The sequence below is a fragment of the Penicillium diatomitis genome (assembly GCF_028827545.1).
Source record: "Penicillium diatomitis strain IBT 30728 chromosome Unknown utg000015l_segment0_segment0, whole genome shotgun sequence".
Taxonomy (NCBI): domain Eukaryota; kingdom Fungi; phylum Ascomycota; class Eurotiomycetes; order Eurotiales; family Aspergillaceae; genus Penicillium; species Penicillium diatomitis.
In genome coordinates, this window is record NW_026623187.1 from 1503804 (window position 1) to 1522482 (window position 18679).

Sequence of the window (18679 nt, forward strand, 5' to 3'; positions counted from 1 at the left end):
GAGTCTACCCAATCAAGCACGCCACAAGATACGGAGCCGCATGCATACATCGCGCAGGGTCTATCCAGCAAAGGTACAGTCACCCTACGTATTTCGCAGGAATCCATCTAACCCATTCATGGTTGTCAAATTCGTTGTCTCCCGCTCCTCCAGACATGCACCCGGACGGAGGAGAGTAAACCAACAGAAACTCAAGACAACGGCAGCCATGGAAAGCCACCGAAACAAGAACACCCAAGTGGAAACACCAAGTCACTAACGCCTAACCCAGATCAAGAATGTCGCCTCTATGGACATGTCCAATCTGGAGTGGCCGTATGTCCTGCCTGCCCGTTTACCATCTATCTCTCCCGTCCCCTCTGTCTCTGCCATCCCTTGAACAAAGTGCCAGGAGGTACATGAATAGGACGGCAAATCATAATGCACCGGAGAGCAGGATTGTAAAAAAGAAAGGAAGGAAAAAAAAAACGCATAGTATCGAGAAGACAGGTCGGTCATCCGATAAGCGGTGAGTTAATTGTGAGCTGACAGGATCCGACCGCGCTTGGATAAGGAAATGCGGAAGATCGATAGAGAGCGCCTGCGAGCGAAACAATCGAATCATAATTCATCCTCGAGATATTTGTACACAAACTTGAAATCAGCCTTGCGACGATTCATCCTGGCGGGGCAAACAAAGGTCAGCGCTGGATTGGGGTAGTGACAACGATTTAGTGCGGGTAGGGGGGGGGTTTGCGAGACTGACCAGGTACTCTCGTAATCAAAGAAGCGGTACGTTCCCTGCTCGAATTCTTCCGTGATGTTCTTTGGCTCCTCGTGGCGCTGAAACCATGTTTGATATTGCTTATGGAAGCGCCAACTTTGGTTCTTCAATGCCTTCGCGGCGAGGTACTGCTGGTATGAGCCCTGGCGGTAGTAGAAAAGATAGAAGAGTGTATCTGTGTCGATCCGACCTGTATCGTACAGACGGGGGTCATCGAAAATGGAAAGAGGCTCTTGTGGATAATACAGAGGGGTATTGTAAGGGTTCTGAGGCTTGTAGTGACGGGGCTTCTCTGCATCACCAGGTTCAGGGCACGTCGTGAGCGCAGTTGCAAGGAGACGTTGCACTGCAGGGGTGGGGTTGGCCGTGGCGCGTTTCTTGGTCGCCTCGAAGGACTGGATGAGGTCTTGCAGCCCCGGGGGGAGATGATAGATGGATTCGTCCTGATCGACTGTCTCCTTTGGTGTTGTCCGGCCATTCGTCGTAGGCTTTTCTTTTGCAGAGTCGACCTTGGGCGTTGAAGTAGGCGCAGGCGATGAGGTGCCGGACACCGCTGAAGTAGGAGTGGGCCTCGATCGCGCAGCCAAGGGTACAGCCTCTTCAGAGGAGGTCGCAGAGATCGTCGGAGCGGCCGCTGGGGCGATTGTTGTGGCTGGTCGAAACGCTGGTTGTACTGACGACACCACAGGCGATGCAACCGAAGACGATTTTGAGACAGGTAGGACATGCGAAAAGGCCGGGCTGGCACCTGGTGGTGGAGGCAAGGGCAGAATGCCCACTCCACTTTTGTCGCTGGCAGCTGCCGCCGCGGCAGCCGAAGCGTACTTGAGTGTCTCTCCCGGTAGTCGAGTTGGCAATGGAGCGGGTTTCATGCCCGGAGTGGCACTAGACGAAGTGGATGAATGTAGAGTTGCAAGGACTGGAAGTGGCGACTTCATTTGCGTCGAGGGCCGTCGATGTGAAGTTGCATCGACCTTTGTGGACTTCGACTTCATTTCCGGCTCATCATCTGGAACTGACTGGGCGTCATGGGACGAACCACGATCGTTGTCTGCACCCATGCCGAACTGAGCTTCGACATCTTCCCCAATGTCCAAATCGTCGTAAAGCGTTTCGTCCTCTCCCGAGTAGTCGGGATTATGCCCCTCGTCAACATAATACTTTATGCTTTCCTTGAGGTCCTGGACTTGACTCGCTTCCAAGTTGCCATTTAATAACGACCGATTGAGAAATTCGAGCTTGTTGACGTGCCACTTATGGCGTTCCGTGATCCGGGAAATATCGGCCATTCGATTGACCTTGTTGGCATCCTTCTTGCCCTTCTTCATCTGCGCCTGTAATGTCTCCTCCTCGGCCTCCATTGCTTCAATTCGTAATTGCAACTCGTCGACCATGGAAGTGAGGAACTCGCATGCTTCAGCCTTCTCTTTTTCCTTGGGATCAAGCCGTGACGCAGCCGAGAGACCCTCTTTGGAGTATGCTTTTGTCTTCATCTCCTTCTCCACGGCCTTGAACTGTTCCATGCACTATTCCGTGGCACGTTAGCTTGTATGCACAGCTTTCAATCCCATTCGCAGATAGGCAAGTCAACACCCACAGTTTCGATGTTTTTCCGCTGCTCAAGGAGCGGACCCTTGTCTTTGACTTCATTTCCGGCGGCCCATGACTTGATCTGATCACGGAACCTTTGCAGCTTCTTGATCTCGCGCTTCAGATTCTCTTCGAGCTTGTCGCGTTGCGTAGGATTCGTCGCTGCCTTGACTTTCTCGTAGATGCTTTCGAAAGTCTGGATCCCCTCGGCGACCTTCTTGAAGGTCTTGTCAATCTCTTGTTGCGTTTTTCGAGACGTCATGGTGGCTGTGAGATTGAGCGATCTAGCAGGTGGAGTGTGCCGTCACTGGATCGTCTCGAGTGTGCGTGCGTTGGTAGTGGGGAACGAGGTCGTGCGACTCGTGCCGTCGGTGCGGAGTGCGGGTGACTCTTCTAGTCACAGAGGTAGCGTAAGGTTCGCGTGGTGGAATGGTGAGGTCACGGTGAGTGAAACACCTTAAAATGGCGAGATTGCTGCAATTTGGTCTTCTCGTCGTCCTTCCAAGTGGAAAGCCTCTAGAAGCCCAGATGCGGAAGGCGGTGGAGTCCTCGACCTTCGCAAAGGTAAGGTTGCGGCCGTTGGGGTCTGACCAAGGCGTGTGCACGCCAACTTAACCTGAACCTCAGGTTACGCGGAGACTACAGTCTAGCAGCGCTTTCTCCGATACAATACCCGCCGACGCTGATAATTGTCTGCCAATTGCGTTCAGTTGGCTTTGGAGAGGTGGTTTGGGAGTGCGGAGAACCGTTCAAGGTTGGTATGTCGATGGTTCGCCCGGGAGATTGTGCTTTCTGTGGGGTTTCCCCGTGACTGATCCTTCCTGGTGCGCCAGAGACCCTTCAGCGTCGCATTCTACCAACACCATGAAACGTTCGTGTCCCGTTGATCGAAATGCTGCTAGCGAGATGTCTTTGCTAAGATATTCCTAGTCGTCATTCAAAGAGTGAAATCTGCGTCGGTCACCGTTGACTCCGAACTAATTTCATCCATTGGCAAGGGTCTACTGGTCTTTGCCGGTGTTGGCAAAGATGATACTGAGAAGGAAGCTGAAACTCTGGTGAACAAGGTGCTGAAAGCCAAGTTCTGGCCTGATGAGAATGGCGCGCAGGTATGGATATGCACCGAGCGAGTTCCGTCAAATCGGCACTCGACGCTTTGCGCTGACGTATTCATCCAGTGGAAGAAAAATGTCCAAGATATCGAGGGAGAAGTCCTTTGTGGTATGATTGCTCTGTCATCACAGGTCGTGAAGCTATTTACGGGATCGCTGACAACTTTCGAATAGTGTCGCAATTTACTCTTTTCGGCAAGATGAAGAAAGGCAACAAGCCGGACTTTCACGAAGCGGCCGATGCGACCACAGCGCGAAAGCTCTACGACTACTTCTACAACAAGATGAAGGTGACCTATGTCCCAGATCGAGTGAAGAATGGCGTTTTTCAAGCCATGATGGACGTGGAATTGAAAAATGACGGGCCGGTGGGTGTGAACTACCGCAGTGAAGATGCGGCGGTACATAATGCCTGTCTGGCTTAACACCTTTGCGCCGCTGCCGAACTTTTGACTGATGCACAAATTCTCTATTCCTTCAGGTGACAATTGAGATCGATACTAATCTCCCGAAGAAGGAGCCCAAAGAGCCCAAGCAGGATCAAAATGGCAAGAAGGGCAAGTCAAAGGACGGCGACGATGACGCAGAGACAGGGCGCACGTTTGAATTTACGATACCCCCGGAGTTATTAGCATGAGAAAGAGAGAGCACATACACTGGCAAAAGGGGCGTTTTTGTACATAGTCATTACTATACCCCGTAAATGGCGTTCGATTTTACAAAGTCATGATCTATTTCCATGCTAACTGATTATCTTCTGAAGCGGGTAATCCTCCTCGGCGCATATTTTTAGGGCTAAGCATGGAAGCTTCGTGAAGAGCCATCATCCGCAGGACCGCCGAGAGATCCCCCACCCCAACCTTGGCTTTCTTCCGGCACCTTCTTTTCCCTCGTCCACCTACCTTGCTTCTCATTTTAAGAGGCCTATTTGACCCATTCGTCTACCTCACTTGCGTAGTTCACCTCACTTGCGCACCTCTCTCTCCAGAATCAACACCACCATGGCCGAAACCAGTACGTCCTCAGCCAGTTCCAGTGCGGGGTCCAGTTGCTCTAGCCCCGCGCAACCACGAGTGAGATTTTACAGCGACTAAGTGCAGTGAATAGAGCGCCCGCGCGTCTTTTTCGACATTCAAATTGGCGATCAGAAGGTTGGCCGAGTCAATTTCGAGCTTGTGAGTGATCTCAAATTCCGTAAAGGTTCAGACCAACATGACCCGAAACTGACTGTCATTGTGTAGTTCAGCGATGGTACGCAACGAGAATCTCCTCAAGAACGATGACCGCGATCCACAGGTGCCTCAACTGACTCGCTTGACCGGCAATAGTTGTCCCCAAGACCGCCGAGAATTTCCGCGCTCTCTGCACCGGTGAAAAGGGTGTTGGCAAGCAAGGAAAGCCGCTGACTTACAAAGGTATGTGACAATTGGATGATTTTGAGAGGACCAAATAAGTGAGTTCAAGACCTTTTTCTAACAAACTTTTTTTATAGGCTCGATCTTCCACCGCGTGATCAAGCAGTTCATGATCCAAGGAGGTGACTTCACCGCGTTCAACGGTACCGGCGGCGAGTCCATCTACGGCGAGAAGTTCGACGACGAGAACTTCGACCTCAAGCACGAACGCCCTTTCCTCCTTTCCATGGCCAACTCGGGCCCCGGGACCAACGGCAGCCAATTCTTTGTGACCACTGTCTCCACCCCCCATCTGGATGGCAAGCACGTTGTTTTCGGAGAGGTGCTCAATGGCAAGAGCATTATCCGCAAGATCGAGAACATGCCCACTCAGTCCGACAAGCCAAAAGTGGATGTGACGGTGGTAGACTGTGGTGAGCTGACCGGCGAGGAGTACGACAATGCCGACAAGCGTGCTCAGGATTCCACGGGCGACCCTTACGAGGATTTCCCCGAGGACCACCAGGGTGAAGAATTGACGGCGACCGCTGTTCTGAAGATTGCCACCGAGCTCAAGGGCTTCGGTAACACGGCTTTCAAGAAGGGTGAGCTGAACCTGGGCTTGGAGAAGTACCAGAAGGGCCTGCGATACCTCAACGAGGTGCCCGAGCCAGCCGAGTCTGATCCCAAGGAGTTGGACGAGCAAATGAAGGCCCTCCGTTTCACCTTGCACTCAAACTCTTCATTGCTGGCAAACAAGCTGCAGCAGTACCGACAAGCCCAGCGCTGGGCCTCCTTTGCTCTCGAGGCTGCTCAGGCCGCCAAGGCAAAGGATGCTGATCTTGCCAAGGTCTACTTCCGCCGTGCGCTCGCCTACGAGGGACTCAAAGAGGAAGACGAGGCTTTGAAGGATCTGCAGCAGGCCTCCCAGCTCGCACCCACCGATGCTGGCATTACCAACGAGATTGCGAAGGTCAAGAAGGCGCTGAAAGAGCGTGACGCGAAGGACAAGGCTGCTGCGCGTAAGTTCTTCTCTTAGCGAGCTTACATCTAATGATTCACGGGGTGACTCTGCGCGCATTGCTTCAATTAAATACTACGCCATAGTTGAAAATCATAGCGAATCCTTTTGATTCATGCACCTTTCAATTCCTCAGTTTGTTCCCTCTTTGTCTTCGAGGCGGGCCGTTAGGTACGAGAGGGCTCTCATAATGCCAGAGGGTTTAGCAGTGCATGCCTCTGACCTCAAACCTAAGCTTGCAGACGGGACAGGTCAGGTTGACATATTGAATCACCTTTAGAAGGATGCCAGTACGTCTCGGGTCGTAAATTTGATGAGCCGACCGAAGGGTCCATGCTTCAGGTCGTAATGACTTGTGTAGCTAACTGGCAGTGATTTACCTAATCGATACTTCGTTCAGTACTGAGAGAGTGACGACGAGCATAACAAGAAAACATTGTACTGAGACTGCTATTGCTCATTGACGCTAAGATCAATTTAATATTACAATTGCAGGTGGGTTTACCGAAGTTTCCAGATTAGCTGAAGCTTACAGATCTCCTGCTGCATATACTGTAGTTCATTCAACCGGTAGCAGTCAATAGTGACACGACGTGATAACGTCATCACAATCCTCTAGACTTTAGACTTTAGACTTTAGACCCACCACATTACAATACAGCAAGTGTCGCGAATTAAAAAATCTACTTTCGAGCGGATGCATTTTGCAGTATGCAGTATGCACACTTACTCCCTTTTCGTCAATAGACCACACGCCTAGTACTAACTACGGACTAGTGAACTACCGGTACCTACCAAAGACAGCAGGATAGAGACTTGCACATCAACTCCGTCGTCTCCACGTTAGTCTCCTAGTCTGGGGCAAGAGGAGCAGGAAAGTCCACGCGATACGGACTGACCCTCTATCATCTCAAAGTAGGCTAACAATTGCATCCGTTGATGAGTTATCCAGGCAACAGACCTGCTGGAGTAATGCATGCATAGACACTCAATCGAAGCCGCTTCTCGACTTCTCGATCTGCTCCTGATCCAACTTGTAGGTGTAAATGTGACTGGCGGTGATTGTTTCGAGTCCACTACTAACTAATCTTAGTAGTACTTCCGAACTACTGCTAGACCCGACTACCTGTGCGTACTTTAAACCACCTGCACAAAGTATAAATTCGCCTGATCAGGGCCTGATTCCGAATAGAAGAGAGGGGATCTGTTATCAGATACGCAGCTGAGTTGATCAAGTGTCCTCTTCCTGTCACGCGACCAGCTTCAAATTCTGTGTTGATTCCTCTCCCTGGCCCCGTCTCTCACGTTGTCTGTATCAACCCGACTCGGCGGCGAATATGACAAACCCAACACTCGACCACGACTCATCCATTTTGATCGTTGGTGCAGGAACATGGGGCTGCTCAACGGCCCTTCATCTAGCCCGCAGAGGGTATCGAGAGGTTCGTGTCCTGGATCCTTTTGTCGTACCCTCGCCCATTGCAGCTGGCAATGATGTCAACAAAATCATGGAGCATAAAGAGTTTAAAGGTATGAGCCGCATTTTCACTGGTCACCGTCTAGTGTATACCTGTTTCCATTCTGGGACTCGGTATTGATCACACTATACCACGATAGAAAACTACCAAGATGCCAAAGCGATTGCTGTCGCGACGTTCAGTCGGGCAGCTCTGAAAGGATGGAAGACCGATCCCGTCTTCACCCCTTATTTCCATGAAACCGGATTCATTCTGGCGGCGAGCGACCCGGGCCTGATTGCATATCTCAAGAAGGAAGAGATCGACCCAATGCAAGCCGACTTCCAAAATCTGCAGACTCCTTCGGAGTTTCGCAGCACGATGCTCTCGGGTGTGCTGACGGGAGAATTTCCCGGATGGCGGGGTTGGGTAAGCTACAAAGACGCAGGCTGGATCCATGCCCGCAAAGGTATTATCTCGGCGGCCACAGAGGCCCAAAGACTCGGCGTCAACTTCATCACAGGCAGCCCTCAGGGTCATGTCATCGAGCTCGTCTATCAGGACGGGGACGTGAAGGGAGCCAAGACTGCGGATGGAAAACTGCACTTGGCCGATCATACTATACTCGCAGCCGGTGCTGGGTCTGACCAGCTTCTGGACTTTGAGAAACAGCTTCGACCGACGGCGTGGACGATCTCTCATATTAAGTTAACTCCGGAGGAGGCACGAAGATATCGTAATCTCCCGGTGCTGTATAATCCTGGAATGGGCTTCTTCATCGAACCTGATGAAGATAAGCATGAGCTCAAGATCTGCGATGAGCATCCGGGATACTGCAACTTTGTGGCAGACTGGCAGCGACCGGGCGAAGAGAGGAGCAAGCCCTTTGCCAAGGAACAGATTCCCTTGGAGGCAGAGGCACGCGCGAGACGCTTTTTGCAGGATACCATGCCTCATCTGGCGGATAGGCCTCTCTCGTTCGCAAGAATCTGCTGGGATGCGGATACTGTCGACCGGAGATTTTTGATTGACCGGCATCCAGACTATACTTCGCTCGTGGTAGCTGTTGGAGGATCAGGAAATGGAGCCATGCAGATGCCCTCGATCGGGGGATTTATCGTGGACGCATTGGAAGGGAAGCTGCAGGATGAAGTCCGCGATGTGATCCGCTGGCGACCCCAGTTGGCTATCAATCGGGATTGGTACGCTACGCAAAATCGGCACGGAGGTCGGCATGAAGTCATGAATTTGCAAGATATCAAGGACGATGAATGGACTTGCTTCCAATGAGAGACAGACAGAGGGAACGGATACAGATCCATGCGTTCAAGGGAAATACTGGGTCTGTCACTCAAATTCGTAAATCATTTAGCAACGATCAGTCTTCATCTTTCTCCAGCTTTCATTCACTAGCAAAGGCGCAGCTTCCCAGATCCCGCTTCACAACCTCCGCCTCTGGTCTGATGTCAAAGTCAAAGATATCTATCGGCACTCCGAGGGTGGTACATGCGTTGGGAATGTCCACAATTCCAGCAATATGTCCCTGGATAGGTGCACACGAGAGCAACAGATAGATCTGGTAGTCCGAGTACCCGTACCGTCTCAGGTACTCGATAACGCGCAGGCAGGTCTGTCTGTAGGCGACGGTAGCGTCAAGGTAGTGCTGCTTGCCATTCTCGTCCACAGAAAAGCCTTCAAAAGTGAGATAGCGCCCAGGTCCAAATTGAGGTTCAACTGGACCGGGCAAGAAGATGGGGGACTTCATTCCCATCTTCGCCATGCCGTTCTTGATCACCGAGAATTTGAGGGTGATGACCCCGGCCATCTCGATAGCACCACAGAAGGATATCTCTCCATCTCCCTGAGAAAAGTGCAAATCACCAACGGAAAATTTCGCACCTGGGACGTGAACCGGTAGATACACCTTGGACCCGCGAGAGAGGTTCTTGATGTCACAATTACCGCCATGTTCAGGCCGGCCCTTTTCAAAGTTCAACCGATCAGTATATGCCGGTAGGTAGGTTCTGGAAACCAAGAGGTGTCATCAACTTACAGGAATGGTCCTGGCTCCCTCCTTTGCTACCTTCTCCTTGACATCCTCGGTGGCATTTCCGGCGTGGGCATTATGAGGCTGCGGGGGCTGGGCCACAATTCGGTCCTCGACAGTGTTTGCCGCGATGAGCTCTCCCTCCCGCCGATTCCATTCAGCCAATACCTCGGCTGAGGGAGCACAACCAAGAATGCCAGGATGAATCAAACCAGCGAACCGGACACCGGGGATATGTCGGCTCGAACAGAAGATACCCTCAAAATCCCAGATTGCTTTCGCACTGTATTGGGTCAAGTCAGGTCAAGTCGTCTCTTGCGATGGATAAGGGTGGTACGAACGCCTTGGGATAGATCTCATCCAAAAATCCACCTCCGTTCTCTTTCGCAAAGACACCAGTAAATCCCCATGGCTGGTCTTGGAACGGTTGCACATCTTGGATTTCCACCACCAGGACATCGCCCGGCTCAGCAGTCTCAACGTCAAAGGGACCCGACAGATAATGAATCTCTGTCAGGTCAACTGTCCTGACATCCTCGGCCGAATCGTCGTTCTTGATCTGTCCGCCGGTCCAGTCTAGACATTCAATCTTGACCACTTCTCCATTGGCAATCTTGCCGCACGCGGGAACTGGAAAGCACTTCGGGTCAGGATCAACTGCAAGTGTGCATTCTGAAATACAACTAACTGTCAGGATGCCATCTGTTCTATGCAGAAATTAGCTATCTGATTCTCACAGCGCATGCTGGACCACATATAACCTCTGGTGACATACATGGAGACCCGGCTGATCACGGGCGTGCTTATTCAAGTCAACTTTCAGGGCAGTGCGAATCTCTTTGACACCCATGATGCTCAGAGTTTTGTTGAATTATACGATGAACGGGCTTTCAATACACGTACTCCCATCGACAATGACGACGATTTAAGAGGGTCATAGAAGTTGGAGAACAAGTGAGGGGTCGAACGGATACCCGAAGACCGACGGGGTCAATTTGGGGAAGGACCAGAGATAAGACGCTCCCCATGCGCTTCTCCGCAGTTGGCCAACAGCCCCAATTGGGCGTTATCTATGATGCTGATATCGCTGACAAGTCGAAAATCGACTATCTTCGGCGATGCGCTTCAATTATCTTTGGTCATTTCTTCTTCGCATATGGGTCCACTCAAGCATCTAGTCGGATTATGGCGGATGTCTGGTTGGATAGGCTTGTCACAAGAACCGCTGGATGCTACTTGAATATGCAGCATGCAACATGCAGTGTACACTATACAGTATCCACTAGAACGTGATGCACTCGTATAGCATGTCGGCTGTACTAGTATGTAGTATGTATTATGTAACATGTTTTCTTTAGGATCATCCACGCGCGTAAAGTGTACAGGCTATGCTCGAACCAACATCAGTCCAGACGCCGCTCCTGAACCCCCGCTTCTGAATGCAGTCTTGAACTTGAACAGACAACAGACTGATCGTGTTGGAGGAACACCCAGCAATGTGTGCCTAGTCTGTAACTTTCCTTTATTCGCCAAATCCGTGCTGCCATTCTGAGCCAAGGCTGGTGTCCTTGGATCTTCACACCAGACGTCCGCCGTGCCATGTCAACAGACCAAATCTGGATGCATGACCACGATGCCAAAATTGGCATGTGATCACTCTGGAATCAGTCCTTCTTGGTGGTTGTGGTACCATTCGCGCCCTCCTGATCCGTGATTACATTGAGCTTGTCAATATTTTCGAGGGACAAGCGAAGGAAGTCGTGCTTATTCTTCCACGTCACTTGGCTTTCTGCAAAGCCAGCATTCTCGGTCGGAGTGGGAGGTGGGTCGGTGATTTTCGTGATCAGGTAGGCCGTGGACGCTTCGGCAACACCATACATGAGAACTCCAATGAAAGGTGTCTTTAACACAATGGTAAAGGCAAAAGCAAAGCCGAAAAGAACCCCTTCGCGGTCACGGAACCAACGGCGCTTCTGGTCAGATGTGAACCTAATACGTTGGAAATATGGCTCAAGCTAAAGTGGTTGTTAGTTGTTGCAGGAGAAACTCGAGGAGGCGAAATAGATATGCTCACAAGTTCACGCATCAGACTTCTCGATGCGAAATAGGTGTGGAGGAATTTGACAATCATCGCTTTCGGGAGTACCAGCCCAGCGCCGAAAATGACAGCTGCAGGAGCCGTACCAACATGACTGCGGAACGTGTAGAAACTAGCTGCGGGCATCACAAATCGACCAACGACGGGAGTGAGCGATAGTAGGTAGACGCCTAGAAGCGTGCCCATTCTTTTGGCATAGCGTCGAGCGAACATCATGACAGCCTCTGACTTGGGCCGGGATGACAGTGGGCCGTCCTTGGTCGGATACATGACCAGACTAGGGTAGTACATGGCCCGCAAAGTCGCGGGGTTCTCGGACTTGTGCTTCTGGATGTACGTCGAGTCAACCCACTCGACAGATTGCATGAAGCTGTATCATTGGTGAGCATTTGGTTCATCAGAGTTGGGGGTTGAGGAAACATGACCGACATTTCATCCAGTGTCGGAGTGATGTAACCCATCAAGGTCATCAAAAGAAACGGAACCTGCAGGACTGATTTGGACATAAAGTCCATGCCATTGAGGAGTTTCACGTCCCAAGTTGCGTTCTCCATATCGACGATCCATGAAGCTATGAAAATGACTAGCTTCAGGAGGATCATCTTTAACAGTGCGTAAGCAGATAGTTTCATTTATTTGGATGGGATCTTTGTACATACCGGGATCTGAATAATGAGCTGGATTATGATTCCAACCCCCACGGCAAGAGCTGCTTGTCGGAAGTGCTCGGATTTGAATAGGTCGGGATTCTTCAGAGCACGAACAGCTATTTCATTGCGTTAGCCTCGGGTTGGAGCCTCATTTTGTATTTGATCCATCTTTGAGCCAGTCTTTGAAAGCTTCTCAGGTCGCTTTCTTTCGATTGGTCGGACGCAACGATTGCCTGAAAGTACATTCGCTGTGGAGGATGAGACTCAGACAGGGAACAGTATTGGTCAACGTACTACCGACTATAGTGAGCTGGAAGCCGCGGATTACTGCATTCGGCTCAAAATTGGCCATGGTCAGGGTTGCCCCCGTACTAGGAGGGTCCTTGAAGGAGCTCATCGTCTTCAAATTTTCTGGTAGGACTTGAAGACGTGCAGAATGGTGTGGAGGCCAACGCAGGTACAGGCATCCATTTATGTACTCCATCTGTGAGCCTGTTACACTGCGTCATAAGTATCACCTGACTGATGGTGCCTGAGGCAGGTTTCACATGTCCCCCCGCGGGCGCAAAGCTGCGAGAAACTCGGAGTGCATACAAACCCCGTCACCTGGCTTTGGCTCGGGGCGACTTCTCACACAAAGCATGTTGATATTGTGGTAATCCTGTCCCCATGTGAAGAACTATCATTATTTGTCCGTGTCATAGTTCTTGACCACGATCATGCCCGAGCCTCAGAGCAATACCTCTGGTCCGGTACACTCTATCCGCCGCGCGGTCACTCTCCCCACGAAATTGAATCCGCATGCGCAACGCTCCAAGGGGAATCTCTCAGAAAACGTCATATTTTACCACCCTTTCGCGAAAATCGTTCACTTTGCACCTCGAGCACTCGTACCGATCCCATCCAGTTCTGCGCCCTCTGATTTTGACTATCCCGTGGACACGATCGAGACCCTCCCCTGGCGCTCGGCAACCGAGCGAACAGTCGCAACCGCCCCTCTCATACTCGAACGGGGCTTGACAGTCTTCTTGAAATGTGGAAATGTGGTTCGAGCGATATTGAGGAACTCGCAATGCTGGTGTGTCGATGGGGTCTCGAAATTCGTCCTGCGCATTCGTCCTCTCACATACTACCGCATCGAACTGCCCTACGAGACCACCGAGGATAAGGCTTCTGTGGAGGAACTCAAAGCTGCCCTGCCCAATGTTCTCCGATATGAGGTTACGCCATGTCCGTTCAAGCGCGCATTCAGCGTTGAGTTGCCCGAGGAAGCTGTAGCGCCCCGACGCAAAAGGGCGTGGAAACCAAAGGAAAACAAAGATACCCTATCCGTTCCTACGCCAACTTTTCGGAGACCTTCAGTCGACATCAAACTAGACTGGCCAGACTCTGCCAGCACGAGTGATGATACTGATGGGGCTGCCACCGATGATAGTGGCTTGATTTCGGAGCGAGCATACAGTACGACCTCGAAGACGAGAGTTGAGAGCCGGGTCACTTCGATGGAGGATGACAGCGCAGGTTCAAGACTCGATACAGATTTCTTCAATGCACATGTCAAATCAACAGCTGAGAAGCGAGAGACCTTCACAAGTTTACGTGAGAAGTTCGACGCGACTCCAAGGCCAGAAGTCTTGTCTATCCAAAATGGTATCGGCGCGGCAATCGATGCCATGTCTTTAACAGACACGTCAAGTCCCGTAGTGCGCGGATCCGTCGAAGGGGAACTCCCTTCTAGCTGTGATCTAAGCGCTCCCGATGCCTCTCAACCAGAAGTCCTTCGGGATATCACACAAGATGCCGTCGACACAAAATCACGTGAACAACAGGCGCATTGTCCGTCGATCGCCATAATCTCCCAAGAACAGGACCAGCGCGTCGAGAGTATACTCATCGCAGACTCGACGAGTGCGGTTTCCAGCGATGAGCACTGCACAACACAGAGCCAGTTGCTTGTGAGACCTGAAGATGACCGCCTTTTGCAGACTAGCGGAGCATCACCCGAACCAACTGCTCAAAAGGTGACAACATCTGGCCAAGCGCTGAATGGAAGCGTTGGCTCACCCAACGGCCCCGGCTGTGGCCTTGAAGATTCTGTATTGACAGGATCGAAGTCACCTCCCCACCACGGCACAGGAGATGTCTCGCGGCAAGATTCATCGTCAGTAATCGAGGATCCGATGCGTGCGGACCACGACGCTTTTCAAACCTTGAACACTGCAGCCTTGATGAACGAAAACAATCTACAAGAATCAAATTCAGCTTCCCAGATCGAGGTCGGCAGAGCTACCTCGCAGCCTATGGAAAGCCCGCAAATAGACACGACGCTGAACATGCCCGGCTCTATCACTCTAGACGACTCTCTCCACAGCCCTGCATCGTACACGCCCTCGGCTGCCACTATGCATGATAAAGGAACATTAACCTTGACCCCTGACATGGGTCACATGAGTACAGAGTTTCGACGGCGAGCGCAGGCGACCAGACAGCGAGATGTGTCCCCCATGCCCGCACAATCCGCGCTTTATCAGCCTCCCAACGAGCAGGCATCCTCCCTCCTCACCAAGGCCCTGTCACTTGTCTTGGTTCCCCCAATTCATCTTTTCATCATTCTAATGCACGTCGCTGCTCGCATCGTCATCAGCCCCGCCCTCGGCTCCACGATAGAGGATACCCCTTCAGGCTCCCAAGCACTACCCAGAGAGTCATTCATCGATGATGATTATAGCTTTCCGCTGGAGCGTGAGAGTTCTTCTGAATATGAAGATGCTCAGATCATGAGGAAGCTTGATCCATGGGACCTTGACTGATGCAGTTCTGTCTTTTTAGCCTGCAATTGAACCTTCCCTACCATTATTACTAATGTCTTCTTTCTGTCCACCACTTTCTCTTTCGATGTGACATCTCCAACTTATTTCTGATTTAATGATTCCGATCCATTTTACATGTGACGCCACGATATCTCCTGTCTTTCGCGTCCCTTGTTCTCATCTCATTGCCGATACGACCTAATTCGAATTTCCATCACACGCTTTTTTTTTTCGGAGGACACGTCCAGAGCGCGGGCTGCGCCTTTTCCAGGGTTTCATTGATTGTTTGAGAGCTTGATCACACACTCTTCACGGTGAAATCTCACATCTTTTATTAGAGAGGTCGTTGCGAAGTCGATGTATCTTTTAGTTTTAATAATGATTCCAATGACCAGCTTTTCTCCTCTTTGCAACTTGCTATAGAAAACCCGTTCACGATTGGTCGGCTGTATCGCCTTCTTTTCCACATTCTGGCAAGTTGCAACGCATACGATAGAATGCTGAAGTAGCAGGCTCGAAAGGGCTGCATGGAGCCTTGATCGGCGACCTTCTGGGCTCATGCATGTACATGGCGAAGCGAGGATGGAAGGTCGCCTACAACTAAGCATCTCCTTCCACAAGTTCTGGAGTAAACTTCGCTTAGAGCATCGATGAGGTAACACATTTGCATGTACCTAAGCAAATGGCTGCATGGCAGTGCATGGCGCATGCAAGCGGCTTACTTGTATGTTACCTTGGGTAGTTAACAGCTTGACAACAAGGATTGTCCAGACTCGAGTCATCCTGGCCATTTGAGAATCAGCGACCTGGACGTTGAGTCCTGACCGTCAAAGATGCTCATTCGAATAGAAACATGCTTTCTTCCCGTTCAAGGCCACAGCTCCCTGATGATAGAGGGTCGTGTAGTTAGTTCTTGGCAAGGCTGATTGAGAAGTACAGTACCTGGTCTTTGCAATCGCAATTCTCCGAAAATCCGCCGCAGATGGCGAGCACCTTGCTCTCTCGTGGATGCGACCGAGTCAGGAAAAAGGAGGCTACCTATTCCTGTACCAGGCTTCCGGACGTGGAACGGAGCAGAAATGGCATGCGACCGCGAGGACCGCGACCTATCATTGCACATTATTCTCGCAGAACCCACCCGAAGCGAAGGCCCTCGATTTCTTGCATATGGATGGAATGCCAAATAGTTGACTTTAGAAGCGAGGCTTCCAAATTTCTTGGGTATGTATGGAGGAGCCGGTTTGCTCATTTGTGGAACGACCGAGAGTCGATATCAGCAGTCTCTCCTCGTCTCGAGTCGTGCTTGACCTTCGAAGGCGCACATACTGCAGCAACGTGCTCGTACACATGCAAAGTGGGCCAGATCAAGAAAAGAGGACCAAGATGAAACCGTGTTTAAGAGTGGTCGCGATCATTGGTGTATCCGGGCCAGATACCCATCTCGGCTCTGCTCCAAGCGATCACCAATCTGGCAACCAATGGCCTTGACAAGTTGGCCCGATGGCCATTGTTGTAAGCGAAGTGTGGGGAATGGGTCTCCCGTAGTATGACTATGGCGTAAAGGGTCTAAGCTTTCCGTGCCAACGGACAGTTGTTCCATTAATGATATGAAAAAGCGAGCGAGAGCGAAGCTCGGTTGCGTTGAACGCAAGTGCGCATATTCACGTCAGACATGGACAGGCTGGCATCTGCCCCTTTTTAAAGGCGAAGATTCTGAACTGATGCGAAAATTGTGACAATCTGAACATACCGACCTCACATCGATATGATTGAGACGACACAACTTTTGATCCTGGGTGCCGTGGTGGCGCTGGGTCTGGTCCTTCTCAATGGACGTCGACATGACCCTCGTGAACCGCCTATGGTCACGCACGGAATCCCGATCTTGGGACACGCATTTGGTTTACTTTTCAACGGTGTAGGTCACTGGGGCGATCAGGCGTAAGTGGTGTCTTTGGAGTAATGAAATGGCCTTCTATCGAACAAAAACTGACATTATCCGATCAGCAAAAAGCACCCTGATCAGCCCATCATCGGCTTGGATATGCTCATCAACAAGTTCTATGTGATCACTTCGCCAGAACTGGTGCAGGCCGTCCAGCGCAATGCGAAGACTCTCAGCTTTGAACCGCTATTGCTATTCAGTGCGAAGACCATCGCCGGGATTACCAATCCCAAAGCATTGCAGATCCTCAAGGACAAGGAGGCTGGTGGTGAAGGTCTCGGAGCGCGAATCATGCATTCCATGACCCCTACTCTGATTGGAAAACCTCTGGACAAACTGAATCTCCACATGATCCGGCTCATTCAACCCTTCATCGAGCAATTAAGCGAAACGTCCACTTTCGATCTGTACGGGTGGTGCAAAGACGCCACCATGGCTGCGAGCACGGAAGCCACATACGGTCCAATGAATCCGTACGCCGACAAGGAGATCCAGGACGCCTGGTGGTAAGTCAACAATGTTGTCTCTCCAAGAGATCGAGTTGAAGTTCCAATACTGACGGCTTCTACAGGATCTTTGAAGAAAACCTTGGCATGCTCCTGCCTAATATATGGCCTTCCGTCTTGGCGCGAAAGCCATACTACGCTCGCAAGAAGGTTGCGGATGCTGTTTTGAAGTACATTCAAGCGGACGGCCACAAGAACGCCTCGGAGCTGACAGATGTGCGCTTCAAGGTAACAGTTGGAGCCGGTCTCTCTCTCGAGGATTATTCCTTGCTGGAAGTCAGCATGCTCCTCGCCTTCATTTCAAATACCGTGCCCGCCATGTTCTGGTGCATGTTCGATTTCTTCTCTCGACCCCAATTGCTCGCGGAGCTTCGCGAGGAGATCGAGGCTAATGCACTCAAGGTGGCCGAAGATGGCACGCACAGCATCGATCTGTCTGCCATCCGGGAAAAGTGCCCACTGTTGCTCTCTGCCTTCCAGGAGGTCCTCCGGTACCGGTCCATCTCCTCGCCCACGCGGGTCGTCGTTAAGGACACCCTCCTTGCAGACAGATATCTTCTCAAGGCCGGAAACAGCGTCAGTATGCCTTCGCTCCCATTGTCACAACGGCCGGATGTATGGGGAGAATCTCAGGCGGTGTTTGACGAGCGACGGTACATGAGCACTGGCGACAAGAAAGATGGCAGACGCACAGGTGGTTTTATGACCTTTGGCGTTTCACCCACGGTCTGCCCTGGTCGGCACTTTGCCAGCTCGGAAATCTTGCTCCTCGCGGCCATGGTCATGATGCGATATGATCTTGAACCTGTCGGTGGGGTTTGGAAGGAGCCTGTCAAGGTCAAGACAAGCATGGTCTCGATCACGGGTCCCATCAAAGGAAAATTCCCAGTCACGGCAGAGCCTCGTGACAAGTACTCTGGAGTCAAATGGGGGTTCCACGTCGAAGAAGGCAAAGGCCAATTTCCCTTGATTATTGGGTAGCTACCCGGCTTCAAGCAGTTTTTGTATTCATTACCAGTTCGATACCCTGAAATCATCATTCATCAAGCCCGTTCAATGTTTCATTGGAGTTTTTATCTACATCGAAGACGAGTCTCAAAAAATGTAGTCAGCTGGAAAGCTCCTAGTAGCACGCTTGTAGTCACGAGAAGACAATCTGGTACGTAGATGCTCAAGATTGAGGCCTGCGATGAAGTCTTCATGTCGAATCACGCCAAATACCCGTCGAATGAACGCCTGAAAATGCAAATGTTGACAACTCCTCCCTTGGAAGGCGTGGCGCGCTG

General features: G+C 51.2%; 8 protein-coding genes across 8 annotated transcripts; 5 read left to right on the plus strand and 3 right to left on the minus strand.

Annotated features, from left to right (window-relative positions):
• Nucleotides 1–600: 600 nt before the first annotated feature.
• On the minus strand, nucleotides 601–2615 carry N7539_009262 (CNOT2/3/5 family protein; the record flags this gene model as incomplete). Its single annotated transcript, XM_056938857.1, has 2 exons — nucleotides 601–2289; nucleotides 2361–2615. The coding sequence occupies 2 exons, from the start codon at nucleotides 2613–2615 to the stop codon at nucleotides 601–603; spliced, it is 1944 nt and encodes a 647-aa protein (XP_056786234.1).
• A 200-nt stretch (nucleotides 2616–2815) lies between these two features.
• Nucleotides 2816–4102, plus strand: N7539_009263 (D-aminoacyl-tRNA deacylase; the record flags this gene model as incomplete). The annotated part of the gene is made up of 5 exons (XM_056938858.1): nucleotides 2816–2917; nucleotides 3256–3462; nucleotides 3532–3574; nucleotides 3640–3866; nucleotides 3947–4102. 5 exons carry the CDS (start codon nucleotides 2816–2818, stop codon nucleotides 4100–4102), a joined length of 735 nt encoding a protein of 244 aa, XP_056786235.1.
• Nucleotides 4103–4466: 364 nt separating this feature from the next.
• On the plus strand, nucleotides 4467–5898 carry N7539_009264 (Peptidyl-prolyl cis-trans isomerase D; the record flags this gene model as incomplete). The annotated part of the gene is made up of 5 exons (XM_056938859.1): nucleotides 4467–4479; nucleotides 4573–4640; nucleotides 4707–4716; nucleotides 4794–4880; nucleotides 4958–5898. 5 exons carry the CDS (start codon nucleotides 4467–4469, stop codon nucleotides 5896–5898), a joined length of 1119 nt encoding a protein of 372 aa, XP_056786236.1.
• A 1319-nt stretch (nucleotides 5899–7217) lies between these two features.
• On the plus strand, nucleotides 7218–8627 carry N7539_009265 (NAD(P)/FAD-dependent oxidoreductase; the record flags this gene model as incomplete). The annotated part of the gene is made up of 2 exons (XM_056938860.1): nucleotides 7218–7410; nucleotides 7498–8627. The coding sequence occupies 2 exons, from the start codon at nucleotides 7218–7220 to the stop codon at nucleotides 8625–8627; spliced, it is 1323 nt and encodes a 440-aa protein (XP_056786237.1).
• Nucleotides 8628–8739: 112 nt separating this feature from the next.
• Nucleotides 8740–10234, minus strand: N7539_009266 (acetamidase/formamidase family protein; the record flags this gene model as incomplete). Its single annotated transcript, XM_056938861.1, has 5 exons — nucleotides 8740–9318; nucleotides 9391–9667; nucleotides 9726–10014; nucleotides 10073–10091; nucleotides 10160–10234. 5 exons carry the CDS (start codon nucleotides 10232–10234, stop codon nucleotides 8740–8742), a joined length of 1239 nt encoding a protein of 412 aa, XP_056786238.1.
• An 814-nt stretch (nucleotides 10235–11048) lies between these two features.
• usgS (transmembrane protein UsgS) lies at nucleotides 11049–12529 on the minus strand (the record flags this gene model as incomplete). Its single annotated transcript, XM_056938862.1, has 5 exons — nucleotides 11049–11399; nucleotides 11459–11852; nucleotides 11912–12084; nucleotides 12142–12248; nucleotides 12427–12529. The coding sequence occupies 5 exons, from the start codon at nucleotides 12527–12529 to the stop codon at nucleotides 11049–11051; spliced, it is 1128 nt and encodes a 375-aa protein (XP_056786239.1).
• A 322-nt stretch (nucleotides 12530–12851) lies between these two features.
• N7539_009268 (uncharacterized protein) lies at nucleotides 12852–14942 on the plus strand (the record flags this gene model as incomplete). Its single annotated transcript, XM_056938863.1, has 1 exon — nucleotides 12852–14942. One exon carries the CDS (start codon nucleotides 12852–12854, stop codon nucleotides 14940–14942), a length of 2091 nt encoding a protein of 696 aa, XP_056786240.1.
• Nucleotides 14943–16707: 1765 nt separating this feature from the next.
• N7539_009269 (cytochrome P450) lies at nucleotides 16708–18374 on the plus strand (the record flags this gene model as incomplete). The annotated part of the gene is made up of 3 exons (XM_056938864.1): nucleotides 16708–16883; nucleotides 16950–17393; nucleotides 17459–18374. The coding sequence occupies 3 exons, from the start codon at nucleotides 16708–16710 to the stop codon at nucleotides 18372–18374; spliced, it is 1536 nt and encodes a 511-aa protein (XP_056786241.1).
• Nucleotides 18375–18679: the final 305 nt, after the last annotated feature.